Source organism: Heliangelus exortis, chromosome 2 (genome assembly GCF_036169615.1).
Source record: "Heliangelus exortis chromosome 2, bHelExo1.hap1, whole genome shotgun sequence".
In the NCBI taxonomy this organism is placed as follows: domain Eukaryota; kingdom Metazoa; phylum Chordata; class Aves; order Apodiformes; family Trochilidae; genus Heliangelus; species Heliangelus exortis.
In genome coordinates, this window is record NC_092423.1 from 15,185,650 (window position 1) to 15,209,714 (window position 24,065).

The following is a 24,065-nucleotide window of genomic DNA, read 5'->3' on the forward strand; positions in this document are numbered from 1 at the left end:
ACTAGATGCATTATGCAGTGTAACTCATGAGTAGTCTCCTAGCATTTGTACTTTTTTTGAGCTTTAGTTTTCTCAAATGTCTGAGCAGCTTTCTTTATTGTTCTGTCTTGATACATTAAAAAGCCTCTTACTAAAAGCTAAAAAACAGTAATGTATTTTTTATTCTAACAAAAGGTGTAGTTTGGAGGAATAAGATATGGGAACTTTGATACCTTTTGACAGTGTGACAAATCTGCTCAGCATTATATGTTCCATTGTGCATTATACAAAGGAATAAAGTACCTAAAATACACACACCATGGAGTCTGCAAAAGTGCCCTTGTTTAGCAAACTAGTATTTAGTTATTACTATGATTTATCACGTGCTTTTTATGCACCTTATTTCTTTGCTGTAGCAGTGAAGTGGATAATACTAAAAGGGTTTTTTCTTGGTTTTTGAAATCAGTAATAAGCTTGGTAGTTTAAGGTGGTTCTCTGAAAGCTTCTTCAGTTTGAACTTTTTTAACTGAGCTGTTGTATATTAATATTTATGTGGCATACACATGTGACTTCTTAAAAGATGCTTTGGTTGCTTAGGTTATTCCAGAAAACTTCTTTTTAGCTGTCTGATGTGAGCTGTTGACTTGGAAATGAGCAAATTTACATAAATGTTGATATTTGGGTTACTTGATAAAGGTTTTGATTTGTTTGTGTCCCCTATAACCTGGATAGTGTATAATGTCCAATAGAAATACCAACTGAGCTCTATTACTATTTAAATCTTAGTAACTGCTTGAAATAATGAAACTCTTCTTTATGGAAGAGGTAGTTAAACATCAAGAAGGCAGTATTATTGGAAGGTACAGTTGTATTAGATTTGTTACAGACCCCATGTAAACTTCAGGGATCACTCACCAGTTTGTATTTTTTATTACTTTGTTTAATTTTCCTTTCCCCCCCAACAAAAATAAAGTTGCATATTCGCTGGACATCTCTCGAGCCTCTTTATTAACATTAGATTTGCATAGTGCACACTGGGCTGAAAAGTTCATAGAAGGAAATTGTCTGTCTGCTAAACAATGTAAAGACTGAATTAAACGTGGCTTGCACTCTCAGGTTCTGGTATCCTGTCGTCCAGTGACAAAACAGCTGTGGAAGTATGGCTGTGGTTTTTGTTCTTCCTGCCCTCTAGGAATTTGCATGGGCTCCTTTTTGAGATGGTCTTAGGTGAAGTGGAACTCCTGTAAAATCCACACTTGTCTTGCAGTTAGTTTCCAAAACTTTCTGAATTCTTTGAAGAGTTTGGTTACTAGGAAATGCCAAGCACTTAGGTTAGCCTTGTCAGCCAAGTGGGACATTGGTTTATTCAAAGTCCTTGGGTAGTTGCACAGTTTGGTGTTGGGAGATCTGACCTTCAAGCTCCAGGTGATGTTAAATTTTAGTCTTATTGTAGAATCTGAGAGAAGAGATAGTAGCTCCTAAGTACTGGCTGGCTTCAGGATCAGTTTTTTAACAATAGAAACCAAATCCTGCTTTGAATTAGACTTGGGTGGGGTGTGTCCAGAATTTTTGAGCGTGTGTAGATATTGGAAGCCATTGATCTCCACGGGTTGTTCAGTCTGGCATGGAAGGGAGTGTTTTTACCCTCCAGTAGACTAATACTGAAGAGATTGTGGCACTTAGTTTTATTCTCTTGCCTGATGTTTTTCTCTGCCTGATGTTTTTCTCTGCCTTGCCCATCTTGATTCTGTACTGGTGCCAGACTGATTAATGAATCCAGATTAAGATGTGCCTTAACTGCAAACAAAAAGAGGTTGGTTTAATGAGGATCGTTTGAAAACCTGATCTAAGGAACAACTTCTGTGAAGGAGCAGTAGATTTATTTTTTCCATAGTTAACACAGAAATCTTTGAGAGAAATGTAGTATGAAAAACTGCAAAAATTCAGTTGACTTTTTTTTAAACCCTGTTACCTACCTACATGTAAATTTATAGCTTACCTTGAACTACACCAAGTGTTATGTGTGGTATTCTACTATGATATATCAATGAATAGTTTGTGCCAAATCTGTTTTGGAACAAAATTGTGTGTGCATCTTCATATTATTTTCAGAAGAGTAGTGAGACAGGATGGAATCTTGTTTGTGTCAAAGTTGGACTACCAAGTCACTTTTTAGTTAAGTGACTGCCTTTTTTATCCTGTGCTTAGTACTCTTAACAGTAGCATCAAGTTCTTGTAAATAATGAAAGGTGTACACTTGGCTTCAGCATTTTTACATCCAAAATTATTTTAGTTGTTATGCAGCATTGCTGATGCACAGTAATGTTTAAGCAAGGAGGAAGATAATGCTACATCTATCTTTTTAACTTGGAAACTTGGTAACAAATTTATTATTAGGCAACTGCTGAAATCATCTTGTAGTTCCACTTCAATTTTCCCATTAGAGGGGAAAATAAACTTTTCTCCCAAAATGCTCTCTCAAATGGCTTTATAGCTGACACCTCTGCTAAGGAAAGGCTGACTTCTAAGGGCTGTTCTCATTCTCCTGTTAAACGGTATCCTGGAAGCTGTATTCTTGTAAACTGTGTCAAATCTTACTTCATTTTGTGTTAGTCTGATTTCATGATGGAGGTCATGCCCTGGACTACTTAAATAATCTATAAAGAGCATCTTGATGTGTTGTTTAGAAGCCTTTATTGAGGGAACGGTGTTATTTAGTTCTGAAACTATACTCTATGTAATATAGATCACTGAAATAGTACTGATGCATTGCAGTCTCATCACAACACAGCTGGAATAGCAGACTGTGGTGAGGAAGGGAGACTGCAACAGCTTTGCTGTAAAGTCTGGAATCTTGTGAAACGTGGCTGTGTAGCAAGTCACATGAGATGGGCTGAGCTGCTTTAATTGTGTGTGTTGGTACTGAAAAGAGGCAGTTCCAGTGTTTCCCGCATCTTTCCATGGTCTTTACGTGTCTGTTAACTGATTTAGGCACACCAGGAGACTTGCCTGAGTGTAATTGTTCTTCATGGGTAACAGCATAGGTTGAGGAGTTTGCTGAGAACCAAGTGTTACTAGTGCCAGGGAGATGGCATAGCTTTTTCTGATTGCATTGATCTGTTAGTAATCAATGAAACAAAGTATTTCAAACCTTCACTGAGTCCTGTGGTTCTGAATGCTTGTAGTGCAGAAGTTGACTGGGCAACAGTTGAGTCACTTCAGTCTTTAGGTAGTCTGAATGGGACCTGTGGAATGGGTCTGGATGGGACCTGGGGAAGATGGAAGTGTTAAATTCTGTTTGTGAATTACACTGTATAGTTAATTTACATGTTAAATAGTTTTACTGTTTCCCAGGATTCCTAGGTTGTGTATGTTACCCTCTCCAGCATGTCTTGAGCTAATCTCATTCATTTCTTCATATCTCTGCCTGTTTTCCACAGTAACTGAAAATAGAAAACCAATTTCAGTCTTCTTGTAACAGGATAGCAAATCACTCTCAATTTCTTCTAGGCTTGTGATGATCTCATACTAATTTAACCCATACTAATGGGTTAAATGCTTTGTGTGTCCTCCACTTACCTGCCACCATTAACTGAACAGGCACAGCACGGGATGATTCCCTGAAGCTGTAAATTATGTCCTGCTTCAGTCCACTAATATGGAAACAAGTTTTTTTTTTTCAAGGAAAGGGCATACTCTTTGCATACTCTTAAATGTCCAAGTTGAACATGAGGAAGGCAGTTGACTAGGTGTGGCTGACCTCATTTTCAACCAGTGTTCCAAATAAAAAGACTAATAATTAGCAAAGTTTCTTGATAGTCTGTTAATTACAAAAACATGTATTTCTAGAAGTAAATTCGATCACATTTTCACTGAACAATTGCTATTTAATTCTATGCAGCTATTTTAAGTTGGCATTCATAGCAGAGATCTAATTATTACCGTAATTACAGTGGAATCCTTCTTAATTGAGTACTCATGAGACAGTTGATTAAAAGAAGAGATCTCCATAGTTTTTCTCCATGTTTAGAATATGAAGAGAGAGATTTAGACAATTTTCTGTACTGCACAGAACAATTTGGGGCATTGACAGATCTTGGCAGCCTCAGAAGGGAAGACCAAAGCCATGTGGTTTGGGTAAATCTTCAGGTGTCTTAAATTGATGTGAGATGATGTTTATCCTGTGTGTACATACACCAATAGTCACAACAGCAAGCTGGCTTAAACTTGCTTGTGGGCCAGACTGGACTGGTGATCTGATCAGTCTGATCAGACTGTGCTGATCAGATGCTGATGATCTTGATCTTTCTCAAGACTCATCACAGGGGCAGAGCAAAGAATGACATGCTGCTTTGCTGACCCACCACTTCTGTTTTGATCACATGTGCTTGTAGTGACCCAATTTAAACTATTGCTAACACATTATATGATTTTCATGCACTTGAGGTCAAGAGGGTAGGAGCTTCATCATTCTTACCAACGTAACTGTTACCTTGCCATTAGCAAAGGTCAGGTCTATAAGCTGGTATTCAGGAATTAGGCTTTGCTGTCTTGGAACCAAGGATCAGTATAACCTGGGGACTGATCTTTTGCCAGAATACCTCTTAAAGATTTCTGTGATTTGCAAGGCAGGATCAAATTGCTCTCATCAGTATGACTTCCATCAGGTCTGGAGCACTTCAGCAGCAGTTGTTTGGAAACAAATGCTGTAACAAAATTGTTAGGATGTCTTCACTGTTTTTCAAATACTAACATGTCACTGGATATGCCTGTGACGAAGTAAGAGGAAGTGTGGGGTGTGTTTCTGTAATAAGCTGTGAAGTCTGAGCATGTTTGCTTTCAGTCAAAATAGAAGCCACTAGGGTCACTTGCTGCCCTAAAGCTAAGAAAAAGCAAAGGAAATCTGTTGTATCTCTGAACAGTTTAAAACTTATCTAAGATGGTGGTCTGTGCCTGGATGTGTGTTCTTTACCTTTGATTGCAGCATCACTTGTGCTTGCCTGTCCCTGTGTGAGCCCTTTCTATTACAGTGGCAAGTGACTACTCTCCCACCTTCCAAGAGTCTTACAGAAACCTTTCTGCAGCTGAGCTGCCTCTAGGGAAGGGGAAGGAGTATTATAAGTGATGGGTGGCATTAAAAAAACAAAACAACTTTTTTTTTTTTTAAATGTAATTCTCTGCGATCATTCTCCATGATCCTCCTGATCTTGGGTACAAGTTGTCTAATATGTAAGCTGCAGGGTGTATTAAAATTTGCTGACAGGAGGAACAGGTGATAAAATGAACCAGTGTAGTTGTTTTATTCCATTCTGTCTCTGTAATGCACAGACTTACTGGATTGAATCTATGGACAAATTGCCTTTAGAGTGGATTCTGAAAGAGGCCACCTTTCCTGGTCATGCAGATGACTGATAGCCTCATATGGCTGAGAGGTATCTCAGCTCACTGGGCTAAGGAAGGGGGAGGTTGGGGAGTGATTTGCATGCAGTAGGTCAGGGAAGTGCTCCAGTAGTCTCTACTGTATGTTTATGGGGTGGGGTTAGTTTGAATGGTCTTGATGTGCAGCTAGGTCTCCTAGCAACTTTTCTGTGTTATCCTTCAACACCCTTCCACCAGTAAAAGCTGCTAACATAAGATTTAGGTGTAGGAAGAACGTTGTCCAGTGAATTTAGCAGCCAAAAAAATCTTTAACTAGTATCCTGGAATCAGGTTGTTCTTGCACCACTTTTTTAACCCCTGGATGACTTACATAAAATCTTCTGATTGTTGTTTTTTGCAGATCCTAATGTTTTCTTAAATTATCTTAAATACACAATTTTTTTGGAGTCTTCTAGTGTGTTCAGGGTTTGGTTTTTTTTAAAGAATTTTGGATTACAAGTTGCTAGACAGTAAAATGTGTATGAAAACGACAGGTCTTTCTCTTTATACTTGTATGTCTGTGATTCTGTGACTTGTTTTTGTGCAGCTGTTGTGAACCTAATGCTTCTTGACAGCTATCTGCAGTTGAAAGTGCTATCCTTTTAAACTCTTGTCAGTTAAACATTATAATGTGAGCTGTGAGTAATTTTGGAGGCACTTTTGTCAGGCAAAATATGAATGGAAGAGGATTCTCCCCAGTTATGTTGATGTAAATAAGGAGGTCCACGGAGACTAGTAAATGGGCAGTGGTTTGCTGTGGCTCCAAGTAGTGACAGAATCAATTATAGTATCTTTTAAAATAGTTTTTGTGTTTCAGAGGCAAAGATGTGCACAGACACGAACTCACTCCCGTGTTCTTTTTCCAAGTATCAATATTTTTTTTTAAATCCCTCTTTCTGGTTGTTGTGTGTGGCTTCCTCCACTACCCCATCCTTGGCTTCCCAAACAAAGAGAACACTCTCCTCCTTAGGTAGGCTTTAAGAATTTGAAGGCTTTCTGCTCAGCTTTATGCACTGGTCTTCAGAGTTGGCTGTTTTGGTCATTTCCATAAGCAAATGTGCCTTAAGTGATTTGTTTCTTTTGAGAGCCCTGGAATAATTTCCAGAAATTATTTGAAGAAACATGCAGTAAAATTACAAAGCAGGGAATTGTTTAATCCTTAAGAAGATGCACTCATTGGTGAGTAGCATTTTTCTGACTGACTACCTAAAATGACAACATGTGTTCTATTGGCTGTCCCTTTGGTTTGTTCAACCCTTAATGACAGTTATATCACTTAAGTCTTAGTGCCTTAGGTTGTGGTTATTTAATTTGAATATAGTCTACAAGGTGTGTTGCAAAGTAAGTATTTCCACAAAGGCATCTTTGTGCTCTGTCAGTGCCAGTTTCCTTTGAGAAACTGTAACCAACTTGGAGACAAGAGTCCTGTGTCCAGAAACTTACCAAGTATTACCAAATGTGAAAGAAAGCAAGTACTGCTTGCTTTCAGTTGCTAGGCTTCTGCTGCTTTCAGCTTGCAGACAAGAGTGGCTGCTTGTAGTTAGGTTGAACCACAATTACAGTATCCTATTTTTTATTCAGATTATTGTAATTCCCCTTTTTTAGTGTAGTGTGCCAGAAGTGCAACAAGTACTAAATTTGTTTGGAAGAATTACACATGTCTTGCATTATCATTTGAGAGAGGTCTTTTTTCCTCCAAAGGCAGAGTTGAACCGAAGTTCCAGTTCTTCAGGCTGCAGTGAGATCTGCTTTGTTGTGTTCCTGCATTCCCTAGTGCCCATGGTGGTGCCAGCTTGCTCTGGATTGTCTTTTCACTCTTTGATATTTTGGAGTGTGCATGGATATTAAGAGTAGATAGATACAAGGGCAAACATGTTATCTTAAAATGAATAGAAAGGAAGACTACAGAATAAAGAATGGAGATGCAGTTTCCCTTACAGAATTGCAGAAGTACCTCATGCCTTGCCTGTATTGTGCGTAGTGAGAAGGAAGGTTGCTGTTTTGGTAGGCTTTTCTGATCATCTAATCAGAGGAAAAATTCTAAAGGAGGAAGGTGGTTGTTGAGGTTATGTTTGTTGAAATAACTAGCAGGGTAACCTGATAAGTGCTGGAATTTTAACTGTCCAGGTACCAATCCCACTATATTCCTGTCCAGAAAAGTAAGGTGTAATTTCATGTCACTGACTGAGTGTTGTGAAAAGCAACAAAGCTGTTCTTTCCCTCATAACAGTGGTCCTGCAGCATCCCTATAGCTCTGCTATTGTCTGACCATGTGATGAGCCTGTGTAGGAAACTAACCTGTTGGAAAATCAACTTGAGGGGTGCAGAGCAAGCAGATTTTTAGGTTTTGGATGAACTCTGAATGGCTTTAAATACAACTTTGGATGAACATTAGTACAGGGTGGAAGTAATGAAGCAAGGGGCAGAAGACTTCACCTTGTGGTAGCTGATCATCAGATGAGATTCCTTCTACTATGACAAGCTGCAGCCTTTTAAGCTTGACTAATCCACCTAGGATTCCTGTTAGGAATTTAAAGAAACAATCTGAAGTAGTTTCACAGCTATTTGAGAACTTCTGAAGGGAAACAAGGCTCCAGAGGGGAAAAGGGAAAAACAGCACTGCAACCATGATGTTGAAAACACAACATAAAAGCAACAGAAAAAAAGGTCAAACAGAAAATACCAAACCAAAACCCCATAACAGCCTATTGAAAAAGTAGGAGCTAGAGTCACAAACAAACTATCTTACCAGCAGTTCCTGGAGAAATACAGATAATGTAAATTATTTCTCCCCACTAATCACCTGGAAGATGCTAGTCTCTTTGTGAAGAACTACTATGAATTTTCAAGAACAAGCCCCGGTTATTTAAGTCTGGCTACTTTTTGTGTCAGGGCAAGAGACCTAGTGGATAGTTGCATCTTGAAATTTAAAAAAAAGAGGCTTTTTGATACTGCTTTGGTATGCAATGAACAGAATAGTATTATAGAAACTGTTGTATAGTCGAAATATATCTTGACTGCACTATATGTGGACGTGGATGAACAGTTTAAGTTAAAAGATGTTAAATTTCTGAAGAGATCTGGCTTTAAGTGATCGCTGGTGTTTTCAGGAATGACTTGTACCACAGCACCAACATATTGTATCAAGAGAACATAAAGGGCAGCCAGGATGTTTGAGTAGGATTTGGAATTAAAACTCATTCTGACAAACTGAGGAAACAACTGCATTTTTAATCAGAAGGCTATAGTTTCAGATGAATGTCATGGATTAGCCTCAGCTAGCAACAACGGCCCACACAGCTGCTTGCTCACTCACCCCTGGTGGGTTGGAGGGGAGAATCAGCAGAGTAAAAGTGAGAAAAATCATTGTCTGAGATAAAAACAACTTTATAATTAAAGCAAAGCAAAAGCCGTGCATGCAAGCAAAGCACAATAAGGAATTCATTCTGTATGTCCCATCAGAAGGTGGGTGTTCAGCCATCCCCAGGAAAGCAGGATTCCATCATGTGTAACAGTTACTTGGGAAGACCATCACTCTGACCCTGCCTTCCTTCTTCTGCCTCAGCTTTTTATGCTGAGCATGATGTCAGAGGGCATGGGATATCCCTTTGGTCAGCGGGGGTCAGCATTCCCAGCTTGTGCACCCAAAGTCTACTTGCTGGTGAGTGGTGTGAGAAGCAGACAAGGCCTTGACTCTCTGTAAGCACTGCTCAGCAGTAATGAAAACATCCCTGTGTTATCAGCAGTGTTCTCAGCACAGATCCCAAACATAGCCCCATAGGGCTGCCATGGAGGAAATTGACTCTATCCCAGTCAAAGCCAGCATGGTGAGGTGTTGCATCTGGGTGGGTGTAATCAACTGTGCAGTCACAGTGAAGAGTGACTCCAGAATAGAACCTGTAAGCTGTTGGTATTTAATGTCCTTTCATGTTAAAAATGAGGGCTTCCAGCCTTACCAGTCATACATATTTATATGGGTTGTCAGGAGAAGGAGATGTGCTGAGCCACCATTTGAGTTGTTGCATCTAGGGAAAAAGTTGCTGTTCCTGGTTTCTGTCCAAGTAAATGAGAACTGAGGTTGCTATCTCCACTTACTTTGTTTTATTGTCAAGTGTCTCTTGTGAGTAATTGGAACAGATAGGAAGAGCAAATCAGTTTACCTGTTTCAGTGGAGGAACTTTTGTCCAGTTGCTTTCGTAGTATGTGGGTCTGTTAACATGCTCTGCTCAAGTACTAAGTATTACTGTAATCTGAATGAAAGTTGCAAAAGGTATGGTTTGTGTTTTTCTTTTTAAGAATGTTGTTAAGATCTCTTTTTAAATACTTCTTACTGAAGACTGTTAGAAAAGAGGTGTAGGCTATTGGTACTACCAAGCAGTGCCTATTTCCATATCAGAGATGGATCAGGGAAGTTGAAGTCTTGTTTTAGTGTCTAACCCCCTTTTCTGTCCTGAAAAAAAGGCATTTTTTTGTGTTTAAAAACACAGGTTGGGATAAATGTACCGGGAATCCATCATATGACTGTATAAATAGTGAGCCTTTGTTATTCAGAAGGCATTTGCTACTACTATGTATTTGACAGAGTCCTACTGTACTATATGGTAATGAAGCTTAATGCCCTGATACGCAACAGTTGCAGTTGTTGGTACAAAATTCAGAAGAATTATTACTGTTGACTGGCAGCAGTGCTTCACAAGAAGGTAGAAAAAATTATTTTGCATGATGCCCAAGAAATAATAGCCACCAGTCTTCTAGATGTCTGTGCCTAACAAATGTTGGAGGTTCAAAAATCAATCCAGTGAGTTTTACTCTAAACTGTAGGATTTTTTTAGTCACACAATTGGTCTCTTTGTGAAGAAATTTTGGAACAAGAGAGAGGCGTAAAAAAATCTCTGCATCTTGTTTATAGACAGGCTAAAGTTCTGTGAAGCCTTGGAGCACAATTATAACTTGAAACAGGTTTTAACTGCAGTTTACAATAAAGCCTGTGTTACAATTTTCTTTAGTTCTTACATGTAAACAGATTATGTTAATTGTCTTTATTGTACTGAAGTGGGTGTAAATTGAAGTCAGAAAAGATGTAGTAAGATAATGTGAACAAAAATGATAATCTCTGCCATCCTTTCACTGTAGTTCCTGTTTCAGGTATTTCAGTAATCTTGTTTACATCATCTTGATGATAGCTGTATTTTCATAACTGGTGCAGAACTGGTTTACTGAGCACCTTGGAAGGAGCAGTATAGAAATGTAAGGAACTAGCTTTCTAAGATAAAAAAAGTTGCAGATTTCTCAGTTAATTGTTCTTTCCATTATGATTTATAGTTTAATAATAAACTTTATTTGTAGAGCAAAAAGGAGGATAATGGAAAGCATTGCAATAAACAAGAAGGTCTACCTGAGTAAAAATAGGTGTTTCTGTTCTTAATAGGAGAACAGGCTTGTTTTCTGACATCACTGGCAACAAATGCCCTTAGTAAATAGAGTAGGACCAGAGGGACTGTGTTTCTGCAGCTGCTTGTTATGATCTGTATGTCTAATCAATCATAAGTGTCTCTCCAGCAGTATGTAAAGATGGATTTATGTAGCTTGGTGTGCCAATAACATGCAACTTCACTTCCAAGTTTAGTAACTAGTGTTGTTTGTGTAAGAGGGAGAGCTCCACCTACTGGAAAGACCGTACACTTAATAGAGTGCTTTTTAAGTCAGGTGTGCAATACTGATTTCTTAGGTCTGGTCTCAGGGATTTGGAATGAGAGCATTGGCAACTAAGTAGACTTGTTTCAGCTTTAAAAATTCTGAGCTCTGAAAATATTTTCTCAGCTTTTCATCTTTGTTTTTTTTATAGGAACATCATCTCCAACGGGCTATCTCAGCACAACAGGTATATGGAGAGAAGAGGGATAACATGGTTATACCAGTTCCAGAAGCAGAAAGTAATATTGCATACTATGAATCCATCTATCCTGGAGAATTTAAAATGCCAAAGCAGCTGATTCACATACAGCGTAAGTAAAGTAACTTATTCATTGAAGTCTACACCAGGAACTTTATTTTTGATAGTAGTTAAGAGATTACTCTTAAATTTCTATTGAGCTTTCATCAAGAATAATGTATGAAAATTAACTTTTTTTCAACATGTAAAAGATTGCTTGCCTCTTACTGAAGAGGTATATTTAGTTCTTGATTAGGAAGTAGATAGGTGTCCTTGACACTGTCTCTGTTAATACTTGAGATTTGGCAGTTTCAAAGGCCTGTTTTTGCCATCTGTAACACTTGGTAGTTACTCCTTGTGGGGGAATTTTGGTTTTTTAGCAAGGACAAAAGACACAAATCTAATTGAAGAAGACAATATATACTGTGTATCTAAGAAACAGAGTAACTGTCCCCTGAAACTTAATCAGGATAAAATGACAATAGGCTGGATTGAACAGCCAAGCAGAAATAGCAGTAGAATTTGCCTGTGCCTGGATGGAAGTATTCTACATCTAAAAGTAGGTGGCTAGCTTGCTTGAACACTGCCAGGCTTTCATTGGTTAACAAAAGCATTATCAAATAAGTATCAAGTTTTATTCCTGATTTTTAGTAGTTTCATTGTTTTCAAGAAAAAGGTAGATATAACTTCTAAGTAGTATTTCAACAGTGAAACAGGTTATTTTGTTTGTCTTTAGAAGAATCAGAATCTCCAGACACTGCTACTGGAACAAAATATTTGTGTAGTAAAATTAACTTTAACTTTCACTGTATCCTTCAGCTTTTAGTTTGGATGCTGAGCAGCCGGATTATGACTTGGATTCAGAAGATGAGATCTTTGTGAATAAGTTGAAGAAAAGAATGGACATCTCTCCTTTGCAATTTGAAGAGATGATAGACAGACTAGAAAAGGGCAGCGGTCAGCAGGTACAATGGTACTTTGCATAAAGAGTTTGAAACTTATACTTTATACATTGCTATATGAAAGTGACACGCTGGGTTTTACATTTAGCCAGTCAGCCTGCAAGAGGCCAAGCTGTTGCTGAAGGAAGATGATGAATTGATCAGAGAAGTGTATGAGTACTGGATTAAAAAGAGGAAAAACTGTCGAGGTCCCTCTCTTATCCCATCAGTGAAACAAGAGAAGCGAGATGGTTCCAGCACAAATGACCCCTATGTTGCTTTTAGAAGACGAACAGAAAAGATGCAGACACGAAAAGTAAGTAGATCAGCACTTCACTCCAATTTCTCTCTTCATTCTTTCCCTCTTACAAAGTAGCTTATATAAAGAAACATTCCTGCTGTGTAATATAAACCAGTAAAAGTTGGAGTGTTCTCTTGTTTTCATTTGCAAGGGTAAAAACTTAAAAGAAATTATTTTAGGACAGCTATTGAATGAAAGTTTGTGTTAGTTTAGAAGTCTACTTCTACATGTACTTAATGTGGTCAGCTGTAGCTCGTTGATAATATGCTCGTGCTTATCTTTTTATTAGCAGGTGATTTTTTTCAAATATATACTTAAGTATTTAGAACTTTAATTTGAAGTTAAGGTTAATTTGAAATAAGGCTACTTAATTTGAATGATGTGGAGAAATATTATGCACTGTGTATCTACAGAATCGAAAAAATGATGAAGCATCTTACGAGAAGATGCTTAAGCTGCGTAGAGATCTGAGTCGAGCAGTAACCATCCTGGAGATGATCAAGAGGAGGGAAAAAAGCAAGAGAGAATTGCTGCATTTAACACTGGAAATTATGGAAAAGAGGTAATGTTTACTGAAAATTTGCTGCACAAGACTTTAGGAACTCCTTTGTATTCAGATTCCCACAAATACTTCAGAACAGGAGAGATTTTTTTTAAAGTAAGTATTTAGAGTTTCATGTTTAGGAGACCTTATTTCACGTATGACTGTGAGCAAAATAAAACATTAAGAAGTCCCTTACTGTGGGAAAGTGACCCATCATCCTAATCTACATTGTTTTGTTATGTGTGTGTGTATTCAAATTATGGATATATCCTATATTTTACACAGGAGGAGAAATTGTAGTTTGGGGTAAATTCACTTAGAAATTTGTGTCAAAGGTGTAGATTAAGGAAAACCTATCTGGTTTTATGGCCATTTCCAGTCATTACCATTCTTCTTTTTCTTCATCATTGCTCTTCTTTTTTGGCAAAGCTTGATCTAATAGCCTCCTGAGGAAAAAAATAAGCATTTTGTGTGGTATCATGTTATGTGAATCATCTCTGACTAGTAGTGCTTCTTTTGACATTCTCTTTATCAGCTGTTCTGAAGACCAAATGCTCTGCTCTGTCATGTGTCACTTTCCCAGTCAACTGAGAATCCCACTTGAAGCGTGGAGTTTTCTTTAGGTTGATAATTAGAATCTGAATAGCGTTCTCTGGTTTAAGCATCAGTGTTTGAAAACAAATGTTTTGAGACAATATTTTTTAACTCTAAAACTGACCTTTTCATCAGGCTTCTTAGACAAGTTAAATGTGTGCGTGGGAGTACTTTTTTCAAGCACCTGGCCATTTTGAGTAGAAATAGAGAGGCAAGAAATAGAAAAGATTTGTAAATGTTCCAGTAAGTAAAACAAATACTACTTCTAATTCCAGGTATAATTTGGGTGACTACAGTGGAGAGATCGTGTCTGAGGTTATGGCACAGCGGCAGCCAATTAAACCTACCTATGCTATTCCCATCATTCCTGTGACTAACAGCAGTCCCTTCAAACACCAAGAAGCTATGGAACTGAAAGAATTTAAAGTTAAAGTGAGTTATGTCAGAAACCAAGTTACTAGTTCATGCAAGATACAGCATTTTAGGATGGAAGGAGGGGGAAAACTGTTTGAAAGTGGAAACAGACTAGAAAAGCTACAATTGGAATACAGTATTTTATTCTATTGGAGTTAGGAAGATAACATGCAGGCTACTGGCATTCCTCAAGACAGAAATAAAGGAAGTATAGATAAAATACAGACAAAAGGACACAATTTTATTCTTATTTGCTGTTTATATCTGTCTGGTTTTTTACTTAAGTAAAGTATCAAACAGTGGTATTTGATACAGACAGTTAGCCAGCACTTTCTTTCCTGGAGGCTTTAATTTTGTGTCATACAAAGCATAGCTACAGTGCCAACATCTGAACATATTTAAGTAGGTCAGGTAACACAGGAGAAATGCTGAGGTATAATTTGAATTTTAAACAAAAACTTGTTAAAACTGAAGAAAATAAAAAAATATGTTTTGAATCTGACACGGTGGCTTGAATGAGTGAACACTGCTTTTGATAAGCAGAGCATTGTAACTGAAATTTCTAGAGCGTACTTACCTGTTAGTGTTATTAGTTCAGTGCAGTGTCTTGCAAGAGGTCTTGAAAGAGACCTGTGTCTTGGGAAATCCACTTAAAACTTGACTTTGCATAGCATGGGAAATAGGTTTTGTTTTTAGAACATTTTCTGAGGTGCTAGGTGTCTCTGAGAAGTTTAACTTATTTTTGCCTTTAAAGTATTTTTAGGTATGTAGTAATTCCGTAACACTGCATAAATGCCTATTAATTTTAAATGTTGTAAAATAAATAGTACTGTTCTCTTCATTCTGTTTTATCTGGCACACATTGTGCTTGATTTTACCTTGTCTGGTAAACTTCCCAGTGACTGGAAATGAAATACAGATTTTCTTGAAAAGAATGCATGTTTTGCTATAAAGATGGTGGAGAGATTAGCTTCTGTTTTAATCTAATTTACTTGCGTGTATTTTGACACTGGTTTGTTTGTTTTTTTTCTTGCAGCAAGATAAACCTGATGTTATTAGACCCAAAAGAAAGTATGAGAAGAAACCAAAAGTCTTACCTTCATCTGCTGCTGCTACTCCTCAACAGACAAGTCCTGCTGCACTGCCAGTCTTTAATGCTAAAGATCTGAATCAGTATGATTTCCCTAGCTCAGATGAAGAACCTCTTTCCCAGGTAGGACCTCTAAGAGTTCTATGCTGCACTTGGAGAAAAGGTAGAAGTTAAACTCAGGAATTTACTACTATCTCTCCTCATACACCTCTATCCTCTCTTTAAAGGTTTTGTCTGGTTCTTCAGAAGCTGAGGAAGAAAATGATCCTGACGGTCCTTTCGCCTTCCGGAGGAAAGCAGGCTGTCAGTATTATGCTGTAAGTGTAATTTCCTTATGTATCACAAGACAGAGCATCGTTGTGGGAAAATACTTTGTGTTTAACTGCTTAAAATTATTTTAAGCCTCATTTAGATCAACCGGGCAACTGGCCATGGAGTAGCCCTACGGAGGGAAGATTAGGAGATGTGCGTTACCGATACTGCTTAACCACCCTCACTGTACCCCAGAGGTGTGTTGGGTTTGCACGAAGGCGGGTCGGCCGTGGTGGAAGGTAAGTGGAACATAGTTGTTGTTTTCAAAAATAAATTAAACAAACAAAAAACTTTGCTCTTTGTCTTACTGGCTTTAAAAACTCAAACCCCTGAAAAATGGAGACATCACTGAGAATGACTTTATAAATATCTCAATTTGATATGTTTCTTTAGGTGGTTAATATCTCCACTTTAGTTTTGTGGTCCTAAAAGCCACTTTAATAGCATTTTTTTTTAAAAAATATTTTTGTTGCTGGTGCTTCCAAGTTTTGAGATGAAAATATACATGTATGTTCACTTGTGGTTGGTGGCTTGTATATGAATAACTTGCACAGCTGTCTTGAAATGGTAGTATTTAAAAATAGCAGACCCCACATTTTTCAGAAAATGTTTTTCTGAGTTTGGACCATATTTGGTGATTTGCCAATTGCGGAGGAGAATTTTGGGAGGAATACTTATATTTGATAATTTAAATTTCAAGCATAGTGAAAAATATCAAAGAATTAAGGACTCCAGACATTTGCTTCTAAACATTTTTATTGAAAACTGTTCATAAACTATTCAGTGCAAGTGCTATTTTTTCAGTAATGTGTGGTGTCTTTTAAGAAACACTGTACTCTGGTATTCTTTTTTTTAAAAGAACAGAATTTGGCTTTCATTAATGCTTAGCATCTCTTCACATATGAACAGCTCAGATTGGCTTATCAGCAAAATTGAAATGGGGAGCTGAAGATGGGGATTTTGAAAGGTGATTTGGAAGTTAATGTGATGTCCCCACTGCATTGGAATGGTTGTGTAGGTATCTGGGAGTAAGGCTCTTAAACTGAAGTTACTTGAGGAAGAGGAGGGCATTGAATTGCTTCTTTAGTTAGTTAAGCAGTTTTATTCCCTAGGTTTTTTTCTTTACACTGTGGAACTCTTCCAACTTCTTTTTTTCAAGAGTAAAAACTAGAATATATATGTGAAGAGAAACCTAAATGTACTACTTACAGTAAAATAATACATAGTCATGCATTGTGTCTGGGGGAGGTTGCCTCTTCTGCAATAGTTTTATGTAGTTTCTTCTATCCCTTTGTCCCCAAGCACACAGGGCAGACTGGTGACTTTCTTGGTGTTTCCTTGACACTGTGTAATTCTGCACTGTCTTCCTGTTTGTAGGGTGCTTCTAGACAGAGCGCATTCGGACTACGATAATACATTTCATCAGCTGGATTTGGAAATGCTTTCCTCATCACAACACTCTTCAATCAGTCAATTTGCCAATACCTCAGAAACAAATACCTCGGACAAATCTTTCTCAAAAGACCTCAGTCAGATACTGGTCAATATCAAATCATGTAGATGGCGGCATTTTAGGCCTCGGACACCATCCCTACATGACAGTGACAATGATGAACTCTCCTGTAGGAAATTATACAGGGGTGTAAATCGAACAGGCACAGCACAACCCGGGACCCAGACTTGCAGTACCTCTATACAAAGTAAAAGTAGCAGTGGTTCAGCACATTTTGGTATGTTTATTTTGACAAACTTGCTTCTAGATGTGTTAAATTTGGCTCAGAAAATTCAGAATGTCATTAGGTCATCCGTACTTTACACCATGGTTTATTTTGACAGTAACAACCCATTATCTTCTTTATTTCCTTATTTGCTACATAGAGTGTTTATGCGTATTTATTGTTAGCAGTAGTGTACTGCATCTCACATTTATCCAAATGCTACTTTGGTATGTAAATAGCCTTTAGGAATATGAATATTAAGAAACTAGTATTTTGTAGGGTTTATGTTGATTCTGAAGACATGGATTTTTAAAATTAAAAATTCGATGACTGAAATGTTTATACAAATGTTAATGCTCCAGGTTTTTTCTAGTATGAGGTGTGGTGGTGGTGATAAATATCTAGTTGAACTGTTTGCATTTAAAATCCTGGCATGTTACAAATTCTAACTTAGGCATACATGAAATCAAATGTGATTTCCCATCCAAAAAATACCCAGCCTACCCCCACTTCTGCATCTGCTCATGTTTGGCAAAACTCTTGCACTAGTCACCTCCACATCTTTTCAGCAAGTGACAAATTAGATCTTCTAGAACCTGAATTACAGAATTGAGGATCTGACTAAGATAACAACATAGTTGTTTTTTTAATTTGAGTACTGTTGGGAGCATCACTGTGTATTTGGTTCTTCATCCTGGAAGACTTGTATTTACATAGTTAAAATGTAATTTAAATAACTTTGATTTTGATCAGTCAGTATGTGAAAAGTCATCTTTTTTGTAGAAAGCAAAGTGACATAGTTTGTAGCACTTTTGTTGGGTTTTTTTGTTTTTTTTACAAAGAAGTAACTTTTAAAGTTCACCATTTTGTAAGGACTCTAAAGTCATGTTTTCCATGCCATTTTGAATTATGGCTTTGTAAATAAATTTGAAAACCTGAGTAATGTTAGAAGTAGGGTGGGGAGAGATGCATATATCTACAAGTCCCCAAATTGTGGGATGTTTTGGAGGTTTGCTCAAAGTGCCACTCTGGTATCATATCCTTCTAGTTTCCCATGTATGCACAAGCTGTTTGATTTCCCCCTGAAAATCCTTGCATTTTTAAAATTGGTGGGCAGCTTTGTTTCATGCTTTGTCTCCATGCTGTCCTGTAGCAGGTCCTTGCCCCCATTTTCCATGCTTTTCTCTTCACTGATTACTCTTGCTGGAAATGTGTTAAGGTTAAGACTGATGGTCCTTCTGGTGTGTGATCCAAGTATGACTTTTGGTGATTAAATTCTTCCCCTCCAGTGTTTCAAATCAGTAAACAAAGTCCAGAGCTGAACAAGAGCATCCTGTGTAGTGTCTAGTCTGAACTGATAAAAATGGGAGCTGGGTTACTGGTGTGATGTATGATGTATGATAAACAGATTATAAATACACTATAAAGTATTAACAGGCAATATCTAGACTTGAAAAACTGGCTGAGTTTAAAGCATGTCTATCTGTATAAACAGACCACACACAGAACCTTTTTTCCTTAAATAGATTATTAAGGTATTTATAGAAATAATTTCAGAATTAAATGCAATTGTTATTTATGGTGATGAATCTATATAAGATTTTAATTGTGTGGTGGTATTTTGAAGCCTGTGGGAAAGTAATACATACATATAAGTGCTGAGCATATTCCATTCACTTGTGCTTGGAATTCTGTGCAGATGGTTTCTCATCTGTGTAAAATATTTAAGGTAGTATTCCAAACTTTTCTAGAATTAAATGTGGAAGACTTTAGATTAATGCTTTTATTAGGGTTTGATGCATAAACAAAATCATAAAAAAAACCCAAACCCCACAACTATGTCTGAATTGATAGAGAATTTAAGTTAGCTACCACGGTCTTTGTGTAGTCAGTTATTATTAATATAGCCAGGTCAGTTTTACCTTGATTTTAAATAATCAGGGTACTTAAAGCCTTGGAGAGGTGTATGTGAGTTTGTGTTTGTGGTGTAACTGATTGCTTGTTCAGGTGTAGGTGTTTGAAAGGAACATGAAGTTTGGTTCTAGTGTTTTTTCAGTTTCTTAAAGGATCCTTTACACAGATTACAGGTGTGTTTGTATGTCTGAGATTGACTTCTTCAAAGGTGCATGCCAGTTGCAGCTGCTGAGTTACTTTGTTTTACTTTCTGTAGCAAATGCTGTGAAGAACATCAGGTACCTAATGTGCACTGAAGTTTTCTGACAGTCACTGGCAGGTTTACAACCCTTTAATGTCCCTGTTCCTTTTTATTAGCTCTCTTTAAAGCTGGGAATTTGCTGAGCGTGGATTTTTTTAGGTTTGTTTCCCTTTTAGGTTTTTAAGGTGACAGTTGGTCTTTTTACGAGAAAGCACTTAAAATACATCTCTACTTTAAAAAAATCCTTTTATCCTTTTGCTGCTACTGTAAATTGTGATCAGACCATGTTAGTTACTTTTTAAGATGCTCATCCTGAGATTCTGTAGTTATTGGCAGACATGGTCATGTTGCTGTATTTATTATGCACCATCAATTAAGTTTTATGTGTTCACATATCTAAGAAGTTCAGAGTAGAGTCCTGAGCTTTTTGCACTTCAAATGATCCAGTCAACATGCTGCTGACGTGGAAAAATTGCAAATGGAGGAAAAACCTCTATTTTTAAAGTCTGCTATACATGACTAGAACAGGCAGGAAGTTGAGATGGAATCTCAGGTCCTCATTGATCAGAGGACATGTTACAAAGGGTGTGCTGTGACATGCCATTCTCTGGCTACAGGAAGCATTGTTTTTTCATCCTGAATATCAGAGAGAGGTTTCCTCAAATAACCAGGCATTTAATAACATTTTGAAGTGCTATTAATCCAGAAAAAATTGAATTTTTTCTCGTTTTGGCTTCCGGAGAGCTCTACATAAAAGATCTGTGGAAGGTGAAGTTGTTGCATTGAGATTTTGTGTGTAAACTGAGAAGGGATGTCTTTTAAAAAAATAATCCCTTGAAAATTTGGGGCTGTGCTAGAATTGTTGTGTGCTGAAGGATAGACTTCGGCAGCAGGATCAAGTGGCCAAGAGAAGCAGCATCACTTTTGTAGAATGTGGTTCTTTTTCATCTTACTGAAGAAATCATATTTTTGTCCTCTTGCAAAAAGCTGATGTGAAGTATCTTCAAGCGTATGTTTCACAGAACACCATTTAAAAAAAAGCAGGCAAGAGTGTAAAAAGCACAGTTTTTGTGGAAGAATAACTTGTCCAGTAGAGAAGCTATTAACTCTGAACATAATGCATCAAAATTGCTTCAGAAAAGGAACCTGTACTGCTGACCAACTCATCAGGTTTCTGAATTATAATCTTTTGAGATGTAGCTTGTGTCCTAAGTCTTGAGTGTCCAGTAGGCATGACTACTCATCTGACAGATTTGTGTCCCAGGGATTTAGTCTTCCTTGTTAGACTAATTGATATATTTTGTCCTGGCAAATTCATATTTTTGGATGCTTGTATCCAGTAATCAGAAGTTCAGTTCATTTAAAGACTGCACAGCATGTATAATTCTGTTGTAGTCTTGTGTTCAGGAGACAATCCAAAGGTATTAACTTAGGCACTGCTGAAGGATTTGAGCATTGGTTCCCAGACTCCACAGTGAGACCACGCAATTGTCTTGCTCTCTGTTCTTTTCTGCCTTCCTCACCTGGGAGGGCTTTGAAAAGAAAGTCTACAAGCTGTCAGAACTAAGGAAGCTAGCAGTTAACTGGAGTCTTCTCACTAGATTTGTAGTTTATTCTTTGGAAAACAAATATTCTAGCAGAAGCCTTACTCAGAATTCTTAGACTTATGGTTTGGGTTTCTAGACCTTACTGGATATGAAAAACTGGAGTAATCCGGAATATAGCTTAAGAATCCAGAGTATCTTACCTTGCATTTTCTTGTGAACTGGAGATTTATGTGATGTGCTATTCAGAAACTTTTTCTGTGGGAATTCATAGAAATAATATTTTTCCCAGTAAGTAAACTTGGATGGGTTTTTTGTATCTCAATCTGTTTTTTAAAAGCAAATTTGTACACTTGGTCTGGCAGGATGGTAACCTATGCTTCCATTTCCAAACGTGTTTTTGGCATTTCCATCTCCAACTCTGTAATGTTGATTGATGGATCTCTATAATTTTTTTTTTTTTTGTATTCTCACTGAGGATATCTGACAGCTATCATCAGGTATCCCTTCCCTGGAAAGAGGCAGGAAGAAGCTTCTCGGTCACTGTGACAGTTCCTTACATGAGAGTAGACTTGTACCTTTCCAATGCTATCACTGACTGGTTTTAGATCTTTTTATTTAACCCCTGGATATGTAATAGCTTAAACATTGCTGTCTGGTTTACTGTTTTCCCTTTTCCAAATGCTTATTTTTCACGTTGCAGGATAAACTTGGTCGTGAAAAATAGTTATTTGTAACGGCCATTTTCAGCTATCATTGGAACTTAAAGGTCTTGGCCCATCTGTGACTCCAGATGTTGCTATTCTAGTGAAAGAAGCAGTGGCCTTGAAAGTAACAGGTTTATAGCCCACCCTAGGCTTATTTGAAGGAGGAAATATTAAAAGGAAAAGCCTCTTCAGCCTGGGAGATGTGACTGGGGATGGGGGAAGAGTCAACACTTGATAAAACATCTGAGCACTTCTGGAGACTTTGAGGCTGTAGTTATACTAGATTTTCTCATTCAGCTTCAGCCCAGTTGAGTAATACTTTGCTCCTCAGTGCCAAATCTTTTGACCTGTGTGAACTGTTACAGTTTGAATCCAGTGTAAGGATAGTCACATTTATAACTGCAGAATAAGTGTGTTCCCCATCTTGCCTGTGACATTTTGGTGGAAACTCCTACTAAGAATGATAGGCAGACAAATATAAAAGCATAGCAAACGTTTTCAGCTTTGTTCAGTGGCTAGTAAAAATAATCATAAATTATTTTTTATTTCTGTTTTACTTCCATTACCAAGCAGGGAGTGCATATATACAGCTTGTATCTGTATAATTTCCAAGTCTAGAGTTCCAGTGTTAGGAATCAAAACTTTAGTTTGTCTAGAATACAAGTTCTGTTAGTCTGAAATAGAAGGCTGTTACAGTAATGATGAAGGGCATAATGATTCATGTTCTCATAGTGTTTAATAATGCCATGTTTAAGTAAAATCAATCTTGAACTTCTTTTCAGAAAGTGAAACATCTTTGGGCCTGGTGCATCAAATACTAAATCACAATGATGGCTCTAAGTCTCTCCAATCTTCTGAATTCACTGGTGAGAACTTGCTGTACAGTCAAATCTTTAACCAGGCGATATAAACCAGATAACATCTCATAAGGCAGTGATAAAAATGTGATGTTCTGGATTACTCAGTATTGTGAATAATATTTGCTTTGCATGCACTTTGGCATTAGTAACCACTGACTGTTCTCTTACACAGCAGGGATGCGATGCGCTCATGTATTTGCTCTTAAAAAAACTTTGCAAATGATATATCATCTTCCTACACACTTTAGCAGTTCTCTAGTTCTGGATTGGAAGCTTTTGTTGTGTGATCCTTCTTCTGTTACCTGATCAAAACTGCCTTTTCAGTGGCCATCACCTCAGCTGGAAGGATCAGTGAATCTAGTGCTCTGTATGGATTCTAAGAGAGGTTTTTTGAACCCAATATAATCTTAATGCTTCAGTTTTCCTACTGAAACAACATTTCTTCTTATGAGAACAGATGTTGAATGTGATACTATGAAACAACTGCTTTTATAAGTTACTCTTTGTATAAATACCTAATTATTTAGATGTTTATTAGGACTTAAGTATTTGCTGACAGGTTTAATTAAGCTGTTTGAGTATTTCAGTGATTTTGTTTTTTAATTTCATGTAGAAGAAATATGCTTACCTGGATAGGTTGTGTTTATTCCATAAACACAGTTTCACTGGCAAATCTAGTGTGCATCTTTCATTAAATAAAATTTTAAAAAAGGCTAGTAGAGGGCCCAGGAGTTTACATATGCTTTTCTGCTTTCCAGGATATGCTGTTTGGTTTTTAGGAAACTGGTTGTTGTGGTCAGTTTAAGTCTGTATTTTTCAGCTTCAGAGCAGCAGAATAATAAATAGTGAGTTACTTCATAGTAAAACTTTAAGCAGTAGTCAGGAGGGAAGGCTGTGGTTGTTTACCATACAAATACCACTCTGTTCATATGGATCCCACATTTAGTCCCCCTTCTCCTGGGTTTCAGCCACTTCTGAGAATGATTTGTGTTTCCAGGGAAGGTAAAAGTAAGCTACAGCATTATAGGGCCAGTACACATTAAATGCTGTGGTAAAACTGGTTAGCATTGTAAAAATAGTTTAATTTTTCAGTATGAAACTGCTAAGAACTATGGATCTTTGGGAAGTCCATTGACAGCGTCACTGTTACTCTGATCCAGAAAATACCACTTATTAGAGTATCAGCATCCCACAGAGTTTGGTAGATACTAAAAAAATTACTCAAATTGAAAGATATTATTCAGTGACTTAGTTTGGGATAATCATGTATCAATTTTTTTCTCAAAGATTATAAGTATTTTGGTGTTAGTCATGTAAATGATTGTAAGAAAACATTCATAGTGTAGTTTGTTCTTAAAAAATGGAGGTATTGCAGAAGATTTGTGGCTGTCACTAAGCAGATACTAAGCAGTCATTTATTGTCAGTCTCTTTAATGTACCCTGTTTCTTTACTTGTATTCATAGTTGCAGTCTCATGAAGCTTTTTCCTTCTACCTTCCATTCCTTTTTGCAGCCTGTAGAAAACATTTCTCTTCCTTGCTGCCAAAGCATAGCAC

The 24,065-nt window shown here is 37.4% G+C and overlaps 1 protein-coding gene across 8 annotated transcripts in view; it reads left to right on the forward strand.

The window, feature by feature from the left end:
* EPC1 (enhancer of polycomb homolog 1) overlaps positions 1 to 24,065 on the forward strand; it is a 61,597-nt gene that overhangs the window by 29,685 nt on the left and 7,847 nt on the right. For 5 of the 8 annotated variants that reach the window (XR_011724137.1, XM_071734858.1, XM_071734859.1 and 2 more), the window contains 10 exons: positions 11,243 to 11,402; positions 12,149 to 12,294; positions 12,380 to 12,586; positions 12,985 to 13,133; positions 13,985 to 14,141; positions 15,160 to 15,336; positions 15,441 to 15,530; positions 15,616 to 15,764; positions 16,903 to 17,255; positions 22,432 to 22,515. Coding sequence is in view for 6 of the 8 variants with exons in the window: in XM_071734853.1 (XP_071590954.1) it covers positions 11,243 to 11,402; positions 12,149 to 12,294; positions 12,380 to 12,586; positions 12,985 to 13,133; positions 13,985 to 14,141; positions 15,160 to 15,336; positions 15,441 to 15,530; positions 15,616 to 15,764; positions 16,903 to 17,255; positions 22,432 to 22,515 (1,672 nt within the window). In the remaining 2 variants the exon portion in view is untranslated. The remainder of the gene's footprint in view (positions 1 to 11,242; positions 11,403 to 12,148; positions 12,295 to 12,379; positions 12,587 to 12,984; positions 13,134 to 13,984; positions 14,142 to 15,159; positions 15,337 to 15,440; positions 15,531 to 15,615; positions 15,765 to 16,902; positions 17,256 to 22,431; positions 22,516 to 24,065) is intronic. The other 3 variants (XR_011724138.1, XM_071734854.1, XM_071734857.1) reach the window with 1 other exon arrangement.